Source organism: Neovison vison, chromosome 9, assembly GCF_020171115.1.
Source record: "Neovison vison isolate M4711 chromosome 9, ASM_NN_V1, whole genome shotgun sequence".
NCBI lineage: Eukaryota > Metazoa > Chordata > Mammalia > Carnivora > Mustelidae > Neogale > Neogale vison.
In genome coordinates, this window is record NC_058099.1 from 39,304,047 (window position 1) to 39,325,319 (window position 21,273).

The following is a 21,273-nucleotide window of genomic DNA, read 5'->3' on the forward strand; positions in this document are numbered from 1 at the left end:
TATGTTCTCAGTGAAATTTTTGTTCTTTGAGTATTTTATTCTCATTGATCCTTGAGTGATAAGTGAGTAAAAGGTTGCTGCCCATCCAGTCATATGAGTTAATGAGCCCTGACAGTTAATAAACTAGAGGTGCCATAGCACCTTAATAACCTTCACATCTGTATCTTAAATACATAAAGAAGACAATTATAAAACATTGAAAGGGCAAGAGATAATCAATCACATGTAACCGTTGAACTCAAAGCTAATTTATTTTATTTGTTCATAAATTTCTATAGCTTCTTCCATTCCCAAAGTCTCTTTAGTATCCTTCTTATCACTTGTAATAAGGATTCCTATTCCATTTGTAACATTTGACTGCTGACAGATTTCCAGCCCCACAATTCCCCTTTCCTCTTCTGTCTGGGCAATCTGACAGAAAGACTGAGTGTTTCCTCCTAGGACACTAGTAAGAATTCCAAACCACCCCAGCCCCATCCTAGAGTCACCCCAGGTGTGCCCCCAGCCACCGTATCCCCCATCTCTGTATGAAGCCAGTTGCTTCTCCTTTGTCTCTCAAGCCATATTTGGGCATGCTTGTGAGAGAATGCTTTCTTCTCCTCTTGGTGCATGTGGGACATTATAATGTCACCATCCAAACCAGTTATGAGATCCATCCTACCTCTGTGGGGTGAGAAATCCCAGTTTGATTTCTCTAATAATAACCTAGGTACAGCTTTGACCAATCAAGTGATATTGCTGATTACTAAATGTCAATCATCATTTTTCCAAGCACTTGGGCTACTTTCCTTTTTTAAAATCTAAAATAATTTTTTCTCTTATTTCATTGCTAAATATGAGCAAGTTTTTAAGTCTTTCTTTCCAGAAGGAGAAAAAGTCTGAAGAATCATCTAGGTATTTCTACCTTTGTACAAGAAAGAGAGTGGTAATAACAAATATAATAGAAAAGACACGTGAGTGAGGGAAGAAAATGAGGATTTAAGTAGCCTCTACACACACTCCTGGAGGTGAAGAGAAATCAGTACATAAAACAAACTGAAATAATTATGGAGAATTATTAGTGGTTTAAAAAAAGGAAAATATTGATAATAATGTATATTTTATGGAGACTTTATGCAAAGAAGGAAACAATAAGGAGAGGAAATACAAATATTTTACAGTGAAATTAAAAAGCCTAGGCACATTACCTTAAGGTAGACTGAAAATAATCTAAAGGAAAAACCTCACTTTTTAAAAAAGTTTTGCCTTGTTTTCTTATTTTTTTCCTTTCATTCTTCATTTTCACATGTATCACCCTTATTGCATAAGTGACCTGAGTCACTTACTAGAAAATGCAGCAAAGTGTTAAGATTTGTTGTCTTGCTGCAATTTCACTCAAAACTAATATAATATAATACTTATATTATTATTATTAGTTATTAATATATCATTAATATGTATTATAATATACTATTAAGTAATAATTAATGATTATTATAATTAATACTGATTTATATTATATTATTGATAATTAATTAATATTGATTAATACTGTAATTATTAATTATTGATATAATACATATTAAGTGATAAGAAATTTCAAAATTAAGAATTGAACCTTAAAACAGCATATTATTTTTACTTACCATAACACCCATAAAAAGACAGAAGTAAATTAAGCAGAAATCTGAATATAACCAATCTGATTTCACCCAATCGTTTCTGTTTGAAATTCAGTGTTCAAGTATTAAAAGGTTCTTATATTTATTTCAAGTCTTCATTTTCCATTCAGCACCAGCACTGATATGTCAGTCCAGCCAATATCTCTAACACTTTGTACTGCTTTAGGGGAACAAGTTGTTTCCCTTGGAGGAATTGTAGATAGAACTGTGTAAATATATTAACAGTAATTATGTAAATAAAGGACACCGTAACTTAGCCCTTTAACCCTTTACTTTTCTTGGTGCCGTTACTTTATTTAAAAGAGAGAGTGGGGGCGCCTGGATGGTTCAGAGGGTTAAGCCTCTGCCTTGGGCTCAGGTCATGATCTCAGGGTCCTGGGATTGAGTCCCACACTGGCTCTCTGCTCAACAGGGAGCCTGCTTCCCCCTCTCTCTCTGCCTTTCTCTCTGCACTTGCGATCTCTCTCTCTCTCTCTCAAATAAATAAATAAAATCTATAAAAAAAAAAAAAGAGGGCTAAGAGAGAAAGAGTGTGAGCATGGCGGGGGGAGGGATATAGGGAGAGAGTGAGGCAGGGTCCATGCTGAGCAGGACCCCAGGATCATGAGCCCAAGGCAGATGTTTAACTGACTGAGCACCCAGATGCTCCGCAGTCAGTTTTGTCTTTTTTTTAAAAGATTTTATTTAAGATTTTATTTATTTATTTGACAGACAGAGATCACAAGTAGGCAAAGAGGCAGGCAGAGAGAGAGAGGAAGGGAAGCCGGCTCCAGGCTGAGCAGAGAGCCCGACGAGGGGCTCGATCCCAGACCCTGGGACCATGACCTGAGCCGAAGGCAGAGGCTTTAACCCACTGAGCCACCCAGGCGACCCCCGCAGTCAGTTTTTAATTGGGAAAGGAGAATGTCTCCTTTTCCTTCTCTTTCTACTTTTCTGCCTCTAAATGTGTTTCCATTAGTTTCTAAGGAACTAAAATAGTGTTGCCTATGCACATATGATTCATAAAGTTTAAGTAAACCAGCATTTCTGAAATCGTTGTTCAGTATTTTCTTAAAGACTGTAGTTCCTAAGTGTTGAATTGCACTGTATTCTACCCTTGAAACCAATATTGTACTGTCTGTTAACTAACTGGAATTTAAATAAAAACTTAAAAAAGATTGTAGTTCCTAAAATATAAACATGATTGTCTGATTGGTTTAGAAGGTAAGAAGTTGAAGAGAGCGTAGAGCAGGAGATAAATGTGAGAAACAAGTGATTTTATTAAAATTAATTTTGTCTTGTCATATAGTGGCTTTGCTATTGAGTCAAGCTGATCTTGACTGATTCCTCTCTACTCTAGAGATCAGATAATTCCTCATTTTAAGAGTTCAAGGAGAGTGGTTTGTTAGAACGTTATGTCAGACATTGTCTACATATGTTTAAATCTTCACATACTATAAAGATGAGATGTCCATATATGGATGCATAGATATACATTCTAAAAATATTATGTATTTACTTTTAGAAACATGTCTTAGTATGTTGCAATATTTTATGAAATGAAGTTATAAAGTTGTCTAGTGGTTTCCACAGGGGAAAATAGTTTTTACTGTTGGAAAATTATTTTCAAGACTTGCTTTCTTTTTTAGAACAAAGGTATGATGCAGGGAGAGAAGAGGATTGTATTTTCAAACTGCCACTTAGATATTAGCTTGATAGTTGTTGATTCTGGAAAATAAGTTGGCATGTGGAGAGTACAAGAAAAATAGTTTGGTTAAGTAATCACCTGCTCTGCTTTAGAAAATGTTTGAGCCTTACCCTGGGGATTTGAAAAATAAATTTACCAATCTTACCTTGGGAACCCTCATTAACTTTCCTCCTTGCTGCATGACACAATGGGAATTGTCATATCTATACTCTTGATTGCCATGGAAAAAAATAATACATCTTTGGAGAGGGGTGTGTAAGATATTTTGGGGTTATTACAATGTTCAAACTCTCATTGTATGTTCTAATTTGTAAGAATGGAGCTAAAGAATGTAGTAAAGGGAAGAAAACTAACCCGTAATCTAAACATCATAGTGTTTCTCATATTAAAAAATATTTTTCACTCAAATCACTAAAAGTTTAGAATATAGTCTAAATTTGAAGAATTTCTCTAAATATTATCTAAATATGAAGATCTGACATGAAGAAATAAAGGCTCTAAAATTTCACATATGGTACTTAAGATTTCCATAAACATCTTCATGTTAGGATAAGGACAGGAGGAGATAAATATATAAAAATGGATTGTGTCGCCTCCTGCTCCTCCCGCCACTGCCCTGAGTCACTGCCTGCGCAGCTCCGACCGCCTGGCTCCCCGTGCTCGCCACCGATATTTGGAGTTCTTAACAACATGGCAGACATTGACAACAAAGAACAGTCTGAACTTCATCAAGATTTGGATGATGTTGAAGAAGTAGAAGAAGAAGAAACTGGTGAAGAAACAAAAATCAAAGCGCGTCAGCTGACTGTTCAGATGATGCAAAATCCTCAGGTTCTTGCAACCCTTCAAGAAAGACTTGATGGTCTGGTAGAACCACCAACAGGATACATTGAAAGTTTGCCTAGGGTAGTTAAAAGACGAGTGAATGCTCTCAAAATTCTTCAAGTTAAATGTGCACAGATAGAAGCCAAACTCTATGAGGAAGTTCATGATCTTGAAAGAAAGTATGCTGTTCTCTATCAGCCTCTGTTTGATAAGTGATTTGAGATCATTAATGCTATTTATGAACCTACAGAAGAAGAATGTGAATGGAAACCAGATGAGGAGGATGAAATTTCAGAGGAGCTGAAAGAAAAAGCCAAGATTGAAGATGAGAAAAAAGATAAAGAAAAAGAAGACCCCAAGGGAATTCCTGAATTCTGGTTAACTGTTTTTAAGAATGTTGACTTGCTCAGTGATATGGTTCAGGAACATGATGAACCTATTTTGAAGCACTTGAAAGATATTAAAGTGAAGTTCTCAGATGCTGGCCGGCCCATGAGTTTCGTCTTAGAATTTCACTTTGAACACAATGAATATTTCACAAATGAAGTGTTGACAAAGACATATAGGACGAGGTCAGAACCAGATGATTCTGATCCCTTTTCTTTCGATGGACCAGAAATTATGGGTTGTACAGGGTGCCAAATAGATTGGAAAAAAGGAAAGAATGTCACTTTGAAAACCATTAAGAAGAAGCAGAAACACAAGGGACGTGGGACAGTTCGTACTGTGACCAAAACAGTTTCCAATGACTCTTTCTTTAATTTTTTTGCCCCTCCCGAAGTTCCTGAGAACGGAGATCTGGATGATGATGCTGAAGCTATCCTTGCTGCAGACTTTGAAATTGGTCACTTTTTACGTGAGCGTATAATCCCAAGATCAGTGTTACACTTTACTGGAGAAGCTATTGAAGATGATGATGATGATTATGATGAAGAAGGTGAAGAAGCAGATGAGGAAGGGGAAGAAGAAGGAGATGAGGAAAATGATCCAGACTATGACTCAAAGATTGTATTTGAGAGAGAGAAAGCATGCATGAGATGGGGGTTGGGGCAGAGCTAGAGGGAGAAGCAGTCCCCGCTGAGCAAGGAGTCGATGCCTGCCTCTAACTCTGGAATCCGGGATCATGACCTGCGCCAAAGGCAGATACTTAACAGACTGAGCCATCCAGGCACCCTGGGCTTTTTTTTTTTAAAACAGTTTTTTTAAAGAAGCATTTTATTTTTTAAATATTTATTTAGTTATTTTAGAGAGAGGGCAAGTGGGGTTTGGGAGGGGCAGAGAAAAAGGGACAGAGAGAGAAAAGCCAGCAAGAATCCTCAAGCAGATTCCTGGCCTGAGAGCACAGAGCTAGACCTGGCATGCAGGGATACGGATCTTGATCCCAGGACCCTGAGCCAAAATTAAGAGTCAGCGTTCAACTGACTGAGTCACACGAAGAATTTGAAATTACTTACAGCATGTGTTGTTAGGTTTTCCCTCTAAAGGATAGCTTTATAAACAAAGGTTGTTAAATAATCTGGATGCTTGGGAATAGGGAAGCAGTACTATTTGTTAGGTTTTCTACGCCACTTCTGTTCTCTGAGACTCCCAACCAATTGGTTGTTCTTGAGTATTTGTCATATCAGGGTTAGTAAAGCCCTTTATTTCCCCAGAATACATAGTACATTATCAGGATTCATTTGAAACTTTGGTTTCTGATAAGTGCATTCATTCATTTGCTAAATACTATAAAAGATCTAGAAGATACTTTAATGTAGTGAGCAGGTAAGAGAGGGGTAGTTAATAATCAAATCAAATACTCTAAAGGGTATGAGTGTTAATATGTTTGAATAATTGATCTATAAAAAGGCAAAAATAATTGGTAATATAACTAACATAAATTGCTTGATTGTTTTTGAGGATTATGGTTTAGTTTGTTATTTTATGGAGTTCATTCCAGAGTAAAATACGGGCCTTATATTAAGCATTTTTGTGACTTGCTAATATTTGAATAAATAATTTGCCATCCTTGAAAAAAAAATGGATTGTGAAGATGATGGGATTTTAATAATAAAATCTTTTAAATTTTTGTATATAGTAGGGTTTATATAATAACATAGTAGTCTTTGTAAAAATAAGTTCTTATGTTATTATAATTAAATAAATGAAAAAAATATGTTACTCATTTCATTTTGGTGACTATGATGTTTTCTCTATTATTTACTGAGGAGTTGTTCCCTGAAGTGACATAGAGGAAGCTGGAAAGGTATAGGGTATTTCTGACCAGGAAGATAGATTTTTCATTAAGCTGAACTTTTATGCATGTCCAAATACAGATGTTAAACATGTGAGGAAAAGTGAGCGAGAGCATTTCCTTTTAGAAATTATCTTTCAGAGGCAGTTGGTTTATGTTTATATAATTTAATCTGGGATGGCAGAATCCTGAGGGGTAACCGACAAGGTAAAGAAAGCTCCAGAACCCTGGGCAATATTCAAATCCCAACAGCCATCTAGAGAAAATGGTGATTGGAAATTGGGATGCCCATGATGTCTTAGAGAATTGGAAAATAACTGGTCAGCTACATACCTGAGCATCATGAACAGACCAGCTATGGGAACAGTGCACCCTGTTTTAAAAAGCCACCTGCAATGAAAAGCTTTTGAATGGGGAAGCATCTAGAAGTTAAGGATATCAGAGAAGTTTCCTGCTGGTCTGGAAGTAAGTTTTGGGTCACCCTTTCTTGGGCAGAAATGGGAGTGGATTGAGATACACTTGTAATGAGGAGTGAGTGCAGAAGACCCAAGTCATTTAGTGGAGGGAGAGCTAAGTGGAGAAAGGCTAAGGTTATTTTTCTTCCAGAGATCAACTATGCCTAAAGAAACAGAACCTACAAATAACTGAGGTGCTTCTGGTAGAAGCCTCACATCCACCACAGTTTTCATGAGGTAACTTTACCAGGTTTTCTCTGTCTATCTGAGTGAGGACCACTGCCTTTTACATTGTTTTTTGTTTTGTTTTGTTTTTTCTCACCTTTACTCACCTGTGATGATCTGGAAAGTGGAAAGTAGAACGAAAAATCATCTAAACTTAAGAAGAGGAAAATGCAGCCCGGAAAGTTATCACCCTAAGTGAGATTAGAATTTCTTAACTTTTAAAAGACTGGATTGGAGCAAACATGGATATCAACAGAAAGTCTCTTCAGTGAGAGCCAGTATGATAAAACCTGAAATTATGTATCACGAGGAATAAATTGTAGGTCGATGGGGTATATATTTTATCCTGCTTTGGGACTGTATCAAGATCCTGAGGCTATTTTCTTAGAGGGGGAAAAAGAATGTCTTATGCGATGAGTCTATTACATGGGGAATGGGATGGAGTAGGGGAATGGCAAAAGAACGACATTGTTTTGGGGAGTGTGTGAAGCCATGGGAGCCAGAGGCATTTTCTGCAAGCAGAAAAGACTGAGTAATTAACTGTCAGAGGCAAAAATAACTGCCAGCCTGGGAGTTGAAGGTGCTGGGAGGGGGATAGAATGGAGCCCCCATAAGGACTCCGTGGGCAAACACTTTCAGGAAGAAGCCCTGCTGTTTCTGACCCTGTCTGTAGGAGTGGTCTGGCCCACAGGGACCTTTGCTTTCTGTTCCTAGCAGTGATGGCCAGGAATAAAGAAGGTTAGAACAAAAGAAGAAAACCCTGCCAATGCCAGGCTTTCACCAAAGCTGAGGTCTGCATGTGCCAGTTTCTAGCATGGTGCCTTATATTTTATAAATATCCAAGATCTGTGTGTGTGTCTGTGTTAGAAGATAATTTTTTTTTAAAAAAAGATTTTATTTATTTGAGAGAGAGAGAGAACATAAGCAGGGGGACTGGCAGAGGCAGAGGAAGAAGCAGACTCCCCACTGAGCAGAAAGCCCGCTGCAGGGTTCCACCCCAGGAGCCTGGGATCATGACCTGAGCTGAAGGCAGACAGACAGCTTGACTGACTGGGCCACCCACGTGCTCCAAAACATAAATTTTAATTTGTCCTCCATTTTTCTTTTTTTCTTCCCAGCTAATCAGTCTAACAAGATGGCTCCCACACTATAGCTGCTGGCTGTTGCCTGCTCAAAAAACACCATCACTGTGGAGATGATTGATTGAATATTCTTTGTATCTCCTGTAATACCCACAGCTTTCCTTTAGCCAGCCATTAAAAAGAGCAATGGTTGTATTATAGGTATCATACAAAATATATTACATGCAGGTCCGAATGGTAAAGAGCATGTAGATGAGTTAAAGGGAGAATAAAATACACAAGTAAAGAGGTTCTTGGTGTTCTGAGGAGCCTTTTCCTCCCAGCTGCCTACCTGAGTGGTCTGCACACATCTCCGCCCCCCGATGAGGCCTATGGGGAAAAGGACGACATCGAGCAAAGGGCATAGGTGGAAACTCCCTCGCCCTGCAGAGCATCATCTGCTATCTCAAATCAGAGGGTTAAAGAGAGCAAGAAGGTTTACCTCAGATGGTCAGCATCCCTGTCATCATCCCCAGCTCCATTTCCGAGAGGGGTGTTGAGGAATGAGAAGAGGAGGTGGCTGTCATTGTGAAGCAAGGTAAGGGTTGGAGGGTTACGAGGACAGCTTGGAAGTGGGCTCAGCAAACTCCTTGCTTCCAACAGATGTGCTGCCATGTGGTGAGGGACCAAGCAAATATCTCTAGCTTGCTGTTCTCTGGTTTCCAAGGATACTGGAGTTTTCATGTGCATTACTAAGGATAGTGTAGTTCAACCTAAGGAAGAAGCATTTTGGGGAACTTAATCAAGGTTATCTTGAAGCAGAGTTTTGCTGTTTCCTGTTGTTCACTAGTACCATGAGTGCAAAAGGGGCATGCTAAGAGGAGGAAGATATCTATATACAAATGAGCTGGAGAGAGGAGGATTCTAGAATGCTTGACAAAGGGAGTCAGAAGGCCTATGGATCACACGAGGGGCAGGGGATAAGAAAATATGGCTAGGGTTTGAAAGGGGACACCGGGTAGGCCAATTCTTCAGATAAATTGGGGTGTTGGAAAGGATGCTGGCATAAATCCAGGGTGATGTGTCACTCAGGAATTAAAGGTAGAAACCCCTTTGCTTCCCAAACCATCTTTCAGCTGGGCCACTTTCTACACATTTAATGACTATGGGGCTTGCGGCAAGTCACTGTAATTGCTGCTTAGGTCAAATACTGAAAAATATTCTATCCAAGAAAAAAAAAAGTGTAACATGAAGACCAAATTTAAAGGGTAAAATAAAATAGAAAAACTTGATACATAGTATATATGAACTCGGGACTTTTACAGTCATTGTACTAGATGATGAGATGGAGTTTAACCTAAGACTTTCTTTTAGGTGTGTATTAGCTGAGGCTTTTCTGCATTTGTTCTCTGGGTCTTGGTTTGAGACAGCAGCTTCTTCTCTCAGTATTTCAGGAGCCCCAGGACATAAGTAAATAAGGGAAGAGATACTAATTTAACAAGGGATTAGATTAGAGATTCCTGTGCAAATGCCCAGGAGTTATCACTCTGTCAGGAAAGGGACAGAAGAATAGCAGAAACCACTATGATGACTAGTGATCAGACAGAGTAGAAAGAAGGTTCGGAGGACAAAGCAGAGAGAAAGGAAAGGGGGGGAGGTGGCAGTTCTAAGACAGAGGAGTACGGATCCCTCTGGGAGAGAGGTAGGGTTCTAAGGGCAGAGCTGAGCTGGAACAGACTGAAACAGAGGGCAATAGTCGCCACCACCTCCAGAAGGAACTGTTCTGGGCCTCATGTGCTGAGCCGTGACAGGCTGGCCTCTGCTAATACCTTCATAGGAGAGCAGAGCACTCCATCAAAATGGCATTCCTTTGGGTGAGGAAATCAGAACAAAAGACGTGTTTTTCTCTCTCCTCAGATAATATAAACAGAGGAAATTAAATGGTAGTGAATGAATAATGCTAAAGGCTAGAGAAGTTTGTAGAGAAGCAGAGAGAAGCCCAAGAGCTGAGCCCGTGGCAGAGGAGGTGGCCACCACTGCTGGATAATTTGTAAGTCCCTCCTCAGTGGGAGATTTAAGCCTCTCTAGAAGTCTGCATTCAGCCCAGGCTGTGGCTCCTGTCACTGATGAGAATGCTTATCCCGGGTCAGAGATTTTCCTGGAAAAGTGTTGAGGCACTGGCTTCCATATAGATTTTCACATCCAGGGAAAAAAAAAAAGAAAAGAAAAGAAATTAAGGGCTTTAGAATTTATAGTTGCCCAAGGCAATGATTTCTGAGAATATTTGGGTCTAAATATTAAGATCTCAGAATGAAAACAGTCTCAGAGGATCTCTGAGAGATTGATCACTTAGATGTTTGCTTATTTTATGCACACTTTCCATGTTTATATCCTTAAAGTAATTGAGGTGTAGAGACCAGAATGTAGCTGGAACCCAAGGGTGTGGAAAAGGCATGCTTGGGTTTCAGACTTGGAAAGGTTTGCAAAGGCTTGGAGGATCCCTTCTCTTACGGTGTCCCACTGCATTTCCCCTCAAATATGTGCGAGCCCTTATTTATCAAAAGAAGAAGGGGCTTCTGTTTGGTATTTCCAAGTAGTATTTTTGGTGGCCTGGAGCTAGGAAGAAAGATATGTGTTTCCTTCTTTGGAAACAAGGCCATAATGTCCCCAAACGGGAAGAGGGTAACAAAGCTGCCTTGGGGTGGGAAGGTCACAGAGTATCCCTGGGGCCTACTAAGGCTTAGGATTTGGGCTTGTACTCTGCCTTCCGCTCGGGTCGTGATCTCAGGGTCCTGGGATCGAGCCCCGCATCGGGCTCTCTGCAAGGCAGGGAGCCTGCTTCCTCATCTCTCTCTGCCTGCCTCTCTGTCTACTTGTGATCTCTCTGTCTCTGTCAAGTAAGTGGATAGAATCTTAAAAAAAAAAAAGGATTTGGGCTTGTAAACAGAATATCTTTGAGACAGGCATCTCTGAGACAGGTGGAATAAGGGGAAATTTACCCATCTCTAACTATAAAAATTCTGTTACTGCTTATTGCAGGAACCAAGTCTCTTATGCGTTAGCGATACCAAAGTACTGGTCATAGGTTTAGAAAGTATCAGATTTATTAGAGTTCTGCCGTTAACCAGTTTGCTCTAAAATTGGTTTTCTTAGTAACATGTTTTATCTTTGCAGATTTTGGAAACAGGCCTGAAAACGAGAATCTGATTATTCAGCAAAAAATCCTTATCTATAAAGAGACTTTCTTACCTTAGCCTCACTGAGGTCTATGTCCTGAAATTGTAAGGGTTCAGAAGACCAGAACACAAGGCCAGTGTTCAGGTCAAGAGAACAAGAGCCTTGGAATCAGACACACTTGAATAAAAATTGAAATTAATTTTACTTATTTATTAGATGTCCTATGATTTTCTTGCTCTCCCAAACTTCAGTGTTTTCATTTGTAAAATGGGGATAATAATAGAATCAAGTAATTATAAAATGTATCACATATGTGCCTCAAACACTCAGCACAGTTTACTACATACAGTGCATTTTTCAAAACTGTAGTTATTATTTTATTATTAGTCCTAATATACTCTTCTGATTATTCTTTCCAGAAGCAGTTATTATATGTCATAATTCTTTGATAATGTAAAATGAGATTGTAGGTGGCAAACAAGGATGGCAAGATACCTGGGAACGATGTCCGATGAAACCGAACGGAAGAATCTGGTAATAATGGACTTGAGGAGAGAGACTAGAGCCTGAAGGCTCTGTGCATGATTTCAGAATCCTGCTGTTTTGGAGAATAGGTGAAGAAACAGAGGAACTTACAAGTAGTCAGATTTTAGTGCCCTATAAAGGAATTCAACAGAATTTGTGATGTGGATGACCAGCAGATGATGCGCTCCATGTCAGTAATGTTCACATGCATGCTGGATGGTCTCGTGAGACTATTCCTGAACTGAGTAGATCTCAGAAATTGATTTTTAAGGGGCAACTGGGTGGCTCAGTCAAGTGTCTGACTTGATTTGGGCTCAGGTAGTGATCTCAGGGTGGTTAGACTGAGCCCCACATTGGGCTCCGCAAACAAATAATATACCATCTAGAAATAGTCATTACCATTTTAATTTATGCTATATATTTGTTATATATAGATATGTTATATATTTTGTAAATTATAAATAAAATCAGCCTGCACATATTTTATGACCTACTTTTAAGTCACTGAATATAATACAGACAATATTAAGGGAATTTAACATTACTCATATGAATCACTTTAATGCCATATGTTATAGAGATGCATTTAATCATGAAATGACTATTTGGTGTCTTCTATATACAGCCACCCTGCTAGAACTATGCAATCGGGGGCCCTGTTCTCGAAGAGCTAGATTCTGCTGCAGAAGACTGACTCTATACAATGAGTTGAGAAATTGTCTTTGTTACTAAGGAGATAAAAATTGAAACCAAAATGAGATATTGGTTCATACCCACTCAAGTGATTATAATCCAAAGACAATATCAAATGTGTAGGGAAATATTTTTAATTACCTCTTTTGTCATTAGTGGCGTCTTTCCTGCTCGGGTGTATGCTGGCTTCCCACCTTCCCTTTCTCCTACTCTTTTCATCATAACCTAATCTCAAACAACTGATATGTTACTCTTTGTTTAGTAACTTCTAAATATCTTGAGCAAAGAATTGGTCATGTCTGTATATGCATATATATTAAATGTTGCATATATGTATTGATGTGAATTAGATAACAGAAGTATATATGTATATATAGCTCTATATACATTAAATATAAATAACATATATACACATGTGTGTGTATATATATGTATATACACAGATACCCACACAGCAAGTGAGTTGTATATATATGTGTGTGTATATATATGTGTGTGTATATATATGTGTGTATATATATATATACAACTCACTTGCTGTGTGAGTATCTGTGTCTATGTGGTTGAAGTCAGGAATGAAAAGAGGTTTTTCTTAGACTTTTACTTTCCAGTCTAAAAGCTTAACTGTTCTTCTTTTATAGAAAATACTTCTTTTAATGTTGAACAAAAACTTTGTAATTTTATAAGTGGTCAAATAAAAGACAATAATATTCTGATGTGGACATATGTAATTTTATCTATCTTTACAATTTATCTATCTTTACAATTTTATCTATATTTTATCTTTATCTTTTATCTTTATAAATTATCTATCTTTACAATTTTAAAAATGTAAAGCCAGCAGAAAAAAATGAGTTAAAAAAATACATTTTAAAGTAAGAGAACCACTACCAGTACCTCATATGAACTCAGTAACAAGCAGAATGCTGTGCCCGCCACAGGACTCCTTCAAATTTGTCATCCACCTATAAGGTCACACAAAACTAGTTTTAAAAAATCTTGATCTGATATATGCTTATAAAGAAGAGATGGCAGTCCTGAGCAGTCACAGCAATAACTTAATTTACTTAGGAGAGAGAAATAAATGACAGGTAAGAGAAAATTTCTGTCAAGCCATGGAGACCTTGAGATGAAAGTGAAACTCTTTTTTTTTTGGTAACCAAAGGTCAGATCCTCAGTACTTTTAAGAAGCCCTCCTTGAGGGCCTCTTTTCATTCCTAGGTGTCAAAATGAAATTGGATGAATCTGGAATTTTCACTCAGTTTTAATGAAATCAGAATCTCAAATAGATGAGGCTAAGAGACCAAAAAATGTGAAACTGTAAAGAGTTAGGCTCAAATTATGGATTATTTAAAATCACAAGTCAAATATCTTTGTCTTTACTTTGATGACCTATTTTCAACATTAGAAAATTTCTACAATCCCTGATCTTTGAAAATATAATAGATTTGGTTGAGCTACTGCAAAATTATTACAGCATATTTATTCATTCCAAGCTTGTTATTAACTATTATGTGTCATTGTGTACCGTTTTGGGTCTTCATATTTTAGTGGAATGCAGTAATCATTCAAATTTCAAAAACAATTGTACATTGTGATCAATGTTATGAAGGCGAAATACAGGGCACTGTGGACAACAAAGTGGAAATAGCTGTGTTATTGATTTCAGGGAAATTATTTTTAAGAAAACGGACCTCAACATAAAAGAATAACCTAGCTGGAGTACAGGCAAGAGGGAAAGAGGAAAAAGAGAATGTATTAGGGGCCAGGCTGGTGCACACTTGTTGGCCATGAAAGGATTTTATTTTTTATTTAAATTTAACTTTTATCTAATAAATCATGCAGTTTTAATCAGTGCTTTGACTTTTTGACCATGTTTTAATAAAATCTTTGTGCATAAAAAATGAAGACAAATAGGGTAATAGTTTGAAGCTCAAGTTTGAATAATAGTTTGAAGCTCAAGCTTATATGATTTCCTTTTACAAAGGAAATGAAACTTTAAGCAAAATGAAAAATCTCTTTGTTAATTAGTCCTAATTTTACAAAAAGGTTTTGGCTGTAGAATATGTCCAGCTCTGCCTATTGTGTTTAAACCTCTAGAATTATTCTTCTAGGAATAGTAAGAGAAGATAAAATGAGAGGTGCAAAACCATCACTGAAAATAAACATTAAAGGGAGTAAGAGAGCAGAGCAGGAGAGCTCTGGGGGTTATGGTCCTGAGATAGTAATTATCCAGATCAAATAGACTCTTTTTTTTAATGTATTTATTTGACAGAGAGAAATCACAAGTAGACGGAGAGGCAGGCAGAGAGAGAGAGAGGGAAGCAGGCTCCCTGCTGAGCAGAGAGCCCGATGCGGGACTCGATCCCAGGACCCTGAGATCATGACCTGAGCCGAAGGCAGCGGCTTAACCCACTGAGCCACCCAGGCACCCCTAGACTCTTTTTTTTTTTAAGTTATTTGTATTTTATTATACTGTTACTAGAAGGGAAGGGGAAAAAAAAAGACTTCATGAACCTATGTTTCTTAACAGAAAGAGTGGGTGACTCTAAGTCCTACAGCCCCCACACAAGTGGGTCACACAGTGTAACTTTCAGGTTTTAAGCACTCAAGGGACATTTAAAAAGAGTCACAGGGTGCCGGGTAGATCAGTTGGTTAAGCATCTGACTCTTGGTTTTTGGCTCAGGTCAGAATCTCAGAGTGGTGAGGTCGGGCTCTGCGCTGAGCATGGAGCCTCCTTGATATTCTCTCTTTCCTCTCCTTCTGCTCCTCCCTGACGCTCTCATGAGCTCTCTCTCTCTCTAAAATAAAATAATAAAAATAAAAATATTTGGTCACATACTTGAACATAAAGGAAATCTCAACAAAACCAATGGGTTGGTATCATCAGAATACCACAAAATTTGAGAACTAAAAAGATATCCAAAATGTGCTATGTAAGTATTTAAAGAAATAAACATTTCTAAGTGATTCATAAGTCAAGGGAAATATCATAATGGGGAATTTAAATATTTTTGAACTGAATAACAAAAACACCATTGTAAATTATGAGATAGAAGCAATAGAAGTAGGGAAACTTTTGGCTTTCGATGTGTGTAAAAAAGCTTAATAAATCAGTGAGTGGGATTGCAATTTTAAGAAAGGAACAATAGAGCAAATAAAAGATACTGTAAAATACACATTCTTGAAAGCCTTCATCTGTGTCCTTGTGATACTGTAATTCACGTTTCTATCTTTTGAATTTCCATATCATATATTGCAATCATAGAGAGTTTGTTTACCCACTTCTAATTAACACCATCACTAAAACACTGTAAGTCTGTTATTAGGAAATGTTGTGATAGCAGACAAAATTGAAGTATCTTGGGCCTTTAACAAAATTGCTCACATTTGACCATATCTGTGCTTTGTCACTGTATTTTCCTTCTATTACATGCATAATATGAATGGCCAGGAAAAGAATAGCACGTTTACCAAACTTGGGGAACTTCTCATTTATGTTCCACCTTTTTTTCCTATTTTCCCCATAAATATTCTGCTCTACCACTAGATTCACTGCCAGTGGCAGGGATACATAGCCACAGATCAGCCACCGTCTTTCCAACAGTCCTGTTAAATTTTCAAATGCCATCTTGCAAGATTATAAAAACGGCACGGGGTATGTAGTTCCAGTTTTAAGAACATATATTAAGAAGTAAAAAAATAATCATTACCTTTTAATATTGCACCTTAATACCTATCATAAGTTTTTTGTTAGCCAACTGCCAGGTGCCAAGCTGTGGCTAATATGATTTTAATTAATCTGTCTTATATAGTAGTCCTATTTTATCCACAAAGAAATGGAGGTTAGGGAGTTTATTTTACATGTCAATCCAGTTATAAAGCCTTGGTTCTAACCTAGGTTTGCCTGCTTTTCTTGTGCTGTTCATCATATATTTAACTTTCAATTTGATAATTTCTTTGGATTTCACTGTATTTTCCACCAAATGTATGTCTTTAATTCCATGCCTTTTCTTTTTTTTTTAATAATTTTTTTTATTTTTTATATACATATATTTTTATCCCCAGGGGTACAGGTTTGTGTATCGCCAGGTTTACACACTTCACAGCACTCACCAAAGCACATACCCTCCCCAATGTCCATAACCCCACCCCCCTTTTCCCAACCCCCCTCCCCCCAGCAACCCTGTTTGTTTCGTGAGATTAGGAGTCCCTTATGGTTTGTCTCCCTCCCAATCCCATCTTGTCTCATTTATTCTTCTCCTACCCACTTAAGCCCCCATGTTGCATCACCTCTTCCTCATATCAGGGAGATCATATGATAGTTGTCTTTCTCTGCTTGACTTATTTCACTAAGCATGATACGCTCTAGTTCCATCCATGTTGTTGCAAATGGCAAGATTTCATTTCTTTTGATGGCTGCATAGTATTCCATTTTGTATATATACCACATCTTCTTGATCCATTCATCTGTTGATGGACATCTAGGTTCTTTCCATAGTTTGGCTATTGTGGACATTGCTGCTATAAACATTCGGGTGCACGTGCCCCTTCGGATCACTGTGTTTGTATCTTTAGGGTAAATACCTAGTAGTGCAGTTGCTGGGTCATAGGGCAGTTCTATTTTCAACATTTTGAGGAACCTCCATGCTGTTTTCCAGAGTGGTTGCACCAGCTTGCATTCCCACCAACAGTGTAGGAGGGTTTCCCTTTCTCCGCATCCTGGCCAGCATCTGTCATTTCCTGACTTGTTGATTTTAGCCATTCTGACTGGTGTGAGGTGATATCTCATTGTGGTTTTGATTTGTATTTCCCTGATTCCATGCCTTTTCTTATTCTCTTATTCACTTTCCTATTGACTGTTCTCTGTTTTTGTATATAGGCATGGGGAGGTTTCTTATACCCAACCAGCTCCCCTAGGCCTGATTTTCATTGTATGTTATGAAACAGTTGCTTCGATTCCTTGCACATCTCTAAGTAGACATGGTCATAGAGCTACTTATGCCATTAAAAAAATGTATCCGCAAAATGTATTTCATAGAGCGCTACTCCAGTGAAACGTTCCTTAAAAATGAGATATCAAATTCAAATAAGTTTAACAAATTCTTCTTATATTTATATTAGACATATAATAATATATTATATGTAATATATAATCATATATAATTATATATAGTATATATTATTTATACTATAAAATATATTTATATTAAATTCTTTTTTTTATACCTTTCTTAATGTCGTTTACTTCCTGTAAACGTTAGCAGATATCAGACAGTATAATATTCCATCTTAAATATTGATCGTAGAAAAATGTTTCTTATTTGGAAAAGAAGAAACGTTTCCTGGAATTCTGTCTCTGCTGTCTTTATTGGCACTCACTTGCAATATGCTCAGAGTTTATTGAGCTCACAGTTACTACATGGGCTGCCAAGTTCGGAAGTCGTTAGCTGAAAGACGTATACAAATGTTCTTATTTTTATGTTTATGATCATACTTATTTCCAATAATTGCCCTGACTTGTAAAGCTTCTAGATAACTTGGGAAGTTAAACATTTAGTGTTCATTAGATGTCTGTTCATTAACATCCTATTTGCTTAGTTAATACCAGAATTTTAGGTGTCACATATGATGTCCAAGTTGTTTTCCTAGGTTTTTTTCCATGCCAAAAAGTAAAAGGCACAGGGATGCCTGGGTGACTCCATCAGTTAAGCATCCGGTGTTTGGTTTCTGCTCAGGTCATAATCAAGTCCGGGAATCGAACTGCGAGTCATGCTATTCATTCAGCCGAGCCAGAAATCTACTAGTCTCCCTCTCACTCTGTCCCTCCTCCTGCTCATGTTCCATTTCTCTCTCTCTAAGATCTTTTAAAACAGTAAAGGCATAATAATATTTAGCTTTTTATAAGATACCCTGTGTGTGTTTTCCAAAGGGATAGAAAATGGAGTGTTATTTTTGAAATATGCACGATACAAGTTGCTATATAGAAAACATGAAAAATTACAAAATGAGCAAGAGGCAGTTATATCTTTCAAAAATATTTGGGGCACCTGGGTGGCTCAGTGGGTTGGGCCTCTGCCTTCGGCCCAGGTCACCATCTCAGAGTCCTGGGATGGAGCCTTGCATCAGGCTCTCTGCTCAGCAGGAAGCCTGCTTCCCTCTCTCTCTCTGCTGCTCTGCCTACTTGTGATCTCTCTCCCTCTGTCAAATAAATAAAAATCGTTAAGAATTTTTGATTTCTGTAAATCACTGACACGAGTAAATCTGTCCTGGGAATATTATCAGAATAATTATTACCTTTTTATTTTTCTTGTGACAGTAGGAAAAAATGACTCAAAAATCAATAAACAACTAGACCAGCAATCTAGGTCTTGATTAATTCAGAAACTGTTTAGCTTGTTGCATAATTCTATTATGTAAACAGTTATTGCTTAAATATATGCAAACTCAAATCCAAGATTCCACCAAGAGAATTATTGATTTCCATGAAAAGAATATGTGCAGCAAAGCATAACCAAATAGATGTACTTCTGAGCAATTGATAGGTCATGACCCTTCTCTATGGGCAACTGTGCAAAGCATTCATATAAATTCTATTGAATTTGTGACCAGTCACCCACAAAAGATAATTATATATGTCTGAATGTGAAGTGACCAGATCATCCTATTAAACACAGCTTTGGAATAAACCATAACTACAGTGGGGTTTACCATACAGCAAGATGCATAAAAATACACAGGAGGGCTTTTTCACAGTGTTTGAGAGAGAAACACAAATAATTGAATCTAGCATGAGACTTAAATTTCCCCAGTCTACAGAAAGGCTCAAGACAAGATGTGGTTAGGCAGTCATGCTGTTTTAAGTACTTAATCTTTGGAAACAATAGTCAAAGAGAAATATACTTATTCTAAGAGAAAAGAAAAAACACAAAAATTTCTCTTGATGGGTTGAAGTGGTTCTATAAATGCTTTCAGCCAAATCCAAGGGAAATGTTCGCAAAGTTCTATAGGAGAGAAACACTGGAGACAGGGAGGCCATCTAAGATGCTGATAGACGCAGCGGCTTTTCCTACTATTCCTATAATGAAATTACTTTGTGCAATCTTTTCTTGATTTGTGCTGAATGCTCTGTTGTTAATTGTATACCATCCATAGGGTAAGAACAAAATGGTCAAGGATTGACTTGAGCTGGGGGAGTCCATCTCCATATACTTGGATTCAATCTTTATAATTCATACATTTATTCATGTATCCATATACATTCTATATATGTACACAATTTCCTAATATAATAGTAGTTAGACTGTCTGATATAGTATATACTAAGTAATTATTTCAAATAATAGCAAAGTTGTCTGATAGAAACGTATGTTTTTAAGTATTGCTTGACCACTCTTTATGAAAAAACTAAAACTGATCCTACATTATCTTTTAAAAATTAGTCAAGAACCTGTATAATTTTCTCACTACACTAGTAGCAGTTCTATTTATTGATCCCTCATTTCATTATCCACGCAGTATTTTTACCTTCTTTTCATATATTCAGTACAATTTTTTTTTGTTACTTGCACACAAGTAAGCATCTGGTGCTGAGATTGCCCTTAATCCACTCTCTGCCTAATAGGAGAAATGAAAATGTTCACGGATATTTATTTTACAGTAAGGTAAGTGACATGAAGAAGTAATACACATAGTGCTAATGGAACAAAATAGATGAACATCTGAAGAAGACAGGGTGATGTTTGCTAGGAAAAAACCTTGCATGGTTATCTTGTAGAATAGATATGAGATAGGTTTATGGGGAGATAAAATTAGCAAAAGGGTCCCAGGCAGCAGAGATAGCTTGGGGAAGAAAGAAAGATGCAGAATGACATGTTTGAGAACTTCCTAAGTACAGCCCTTGGGCCAAAGAATGGAGGGGAGGAGGACAACAGGAGAGCATGACTGGAAGGTCCATGGGCACCATGATAATCACAGGTTGACATCTGTGCAGTAGAAATACAGAGAGCATTTTGTTCGGCTTCACAATTTCCACTGTGAAATTCTTTGTCAAAGCTAATACACAGGATCAGTCCCCTTAACCAGGTGTGTGAGCTCGCATGTGATTCCTTGCAGCACCATCTACCCACATCCACATTTTCATGATGTAACGAATATGTAAAGAGCTGTGATGCACAAATAAGCCCCACTGGCTCATTCTACTTTGTAGTGATCACTGATTTTTCTGAGTTTTTTTTCTATAATGAACTTAGGGCTGAAAAATCAGAAGGCTGTGTCAGTAATTACAGCCAATCACCTAGCTGGAAACCTTGAGCCCAATTGTCTCCTTTTGGGCATTATATAAATATGAACAGATGGTTATCAAAGTTGTTTGTGCTGCAGTCTTATATTAAAATAACACATTGGAATCTAATATGTAAAACAGATAAAGCTCTGGAGGGTGATAAACTTTTGATGTCACCTCTGTATTGAATGCCTGCTGGGTACACTGTGTCACTTTCTCAGGACACGTAGAGCTTAGATACACACAGATGGAAAACCCTTCCAGCCAACTGCTTCCCACAACATTTCTTCACTTCCAATCTATTTCATCCATCCCCATACTCACTTCCTGTCTGGCAACCACCAGTTATCTACATTGAAGAGTCTGTCCTGGTTTTTGTGGTTTTTGGGTTTTGGCTTTTTTTTTTTTTTTTTTGCTTTTTTTTTTTTTTTTTTTTTTTTTTTTGC

General features: G+C 37.5%; 1 protein-coding gene across 1 annotated transcript; it reads left to right on the forward strand.

Annotated features, from left to right (window-relative positions):
* Positions 1-3,967: 3,967 nt before the first annotated feature.
* LOC122916916 (nucleosome assembly protein 1-like 1) lies at positions 3,968-5,247 on the forward strand. Its single transcript, XM_044264303.1, is given in 1 exon segment — positions 3,968-5,247. A coding segment is annotated over 1 exon segment (1,194 nt). The 5' UTR covers positions 3,968-4,038; the 3' UTR covers positions 5,233-5,247.
* Positions 5,248-21,273: the final 16,026 nt, after the last annotated feature.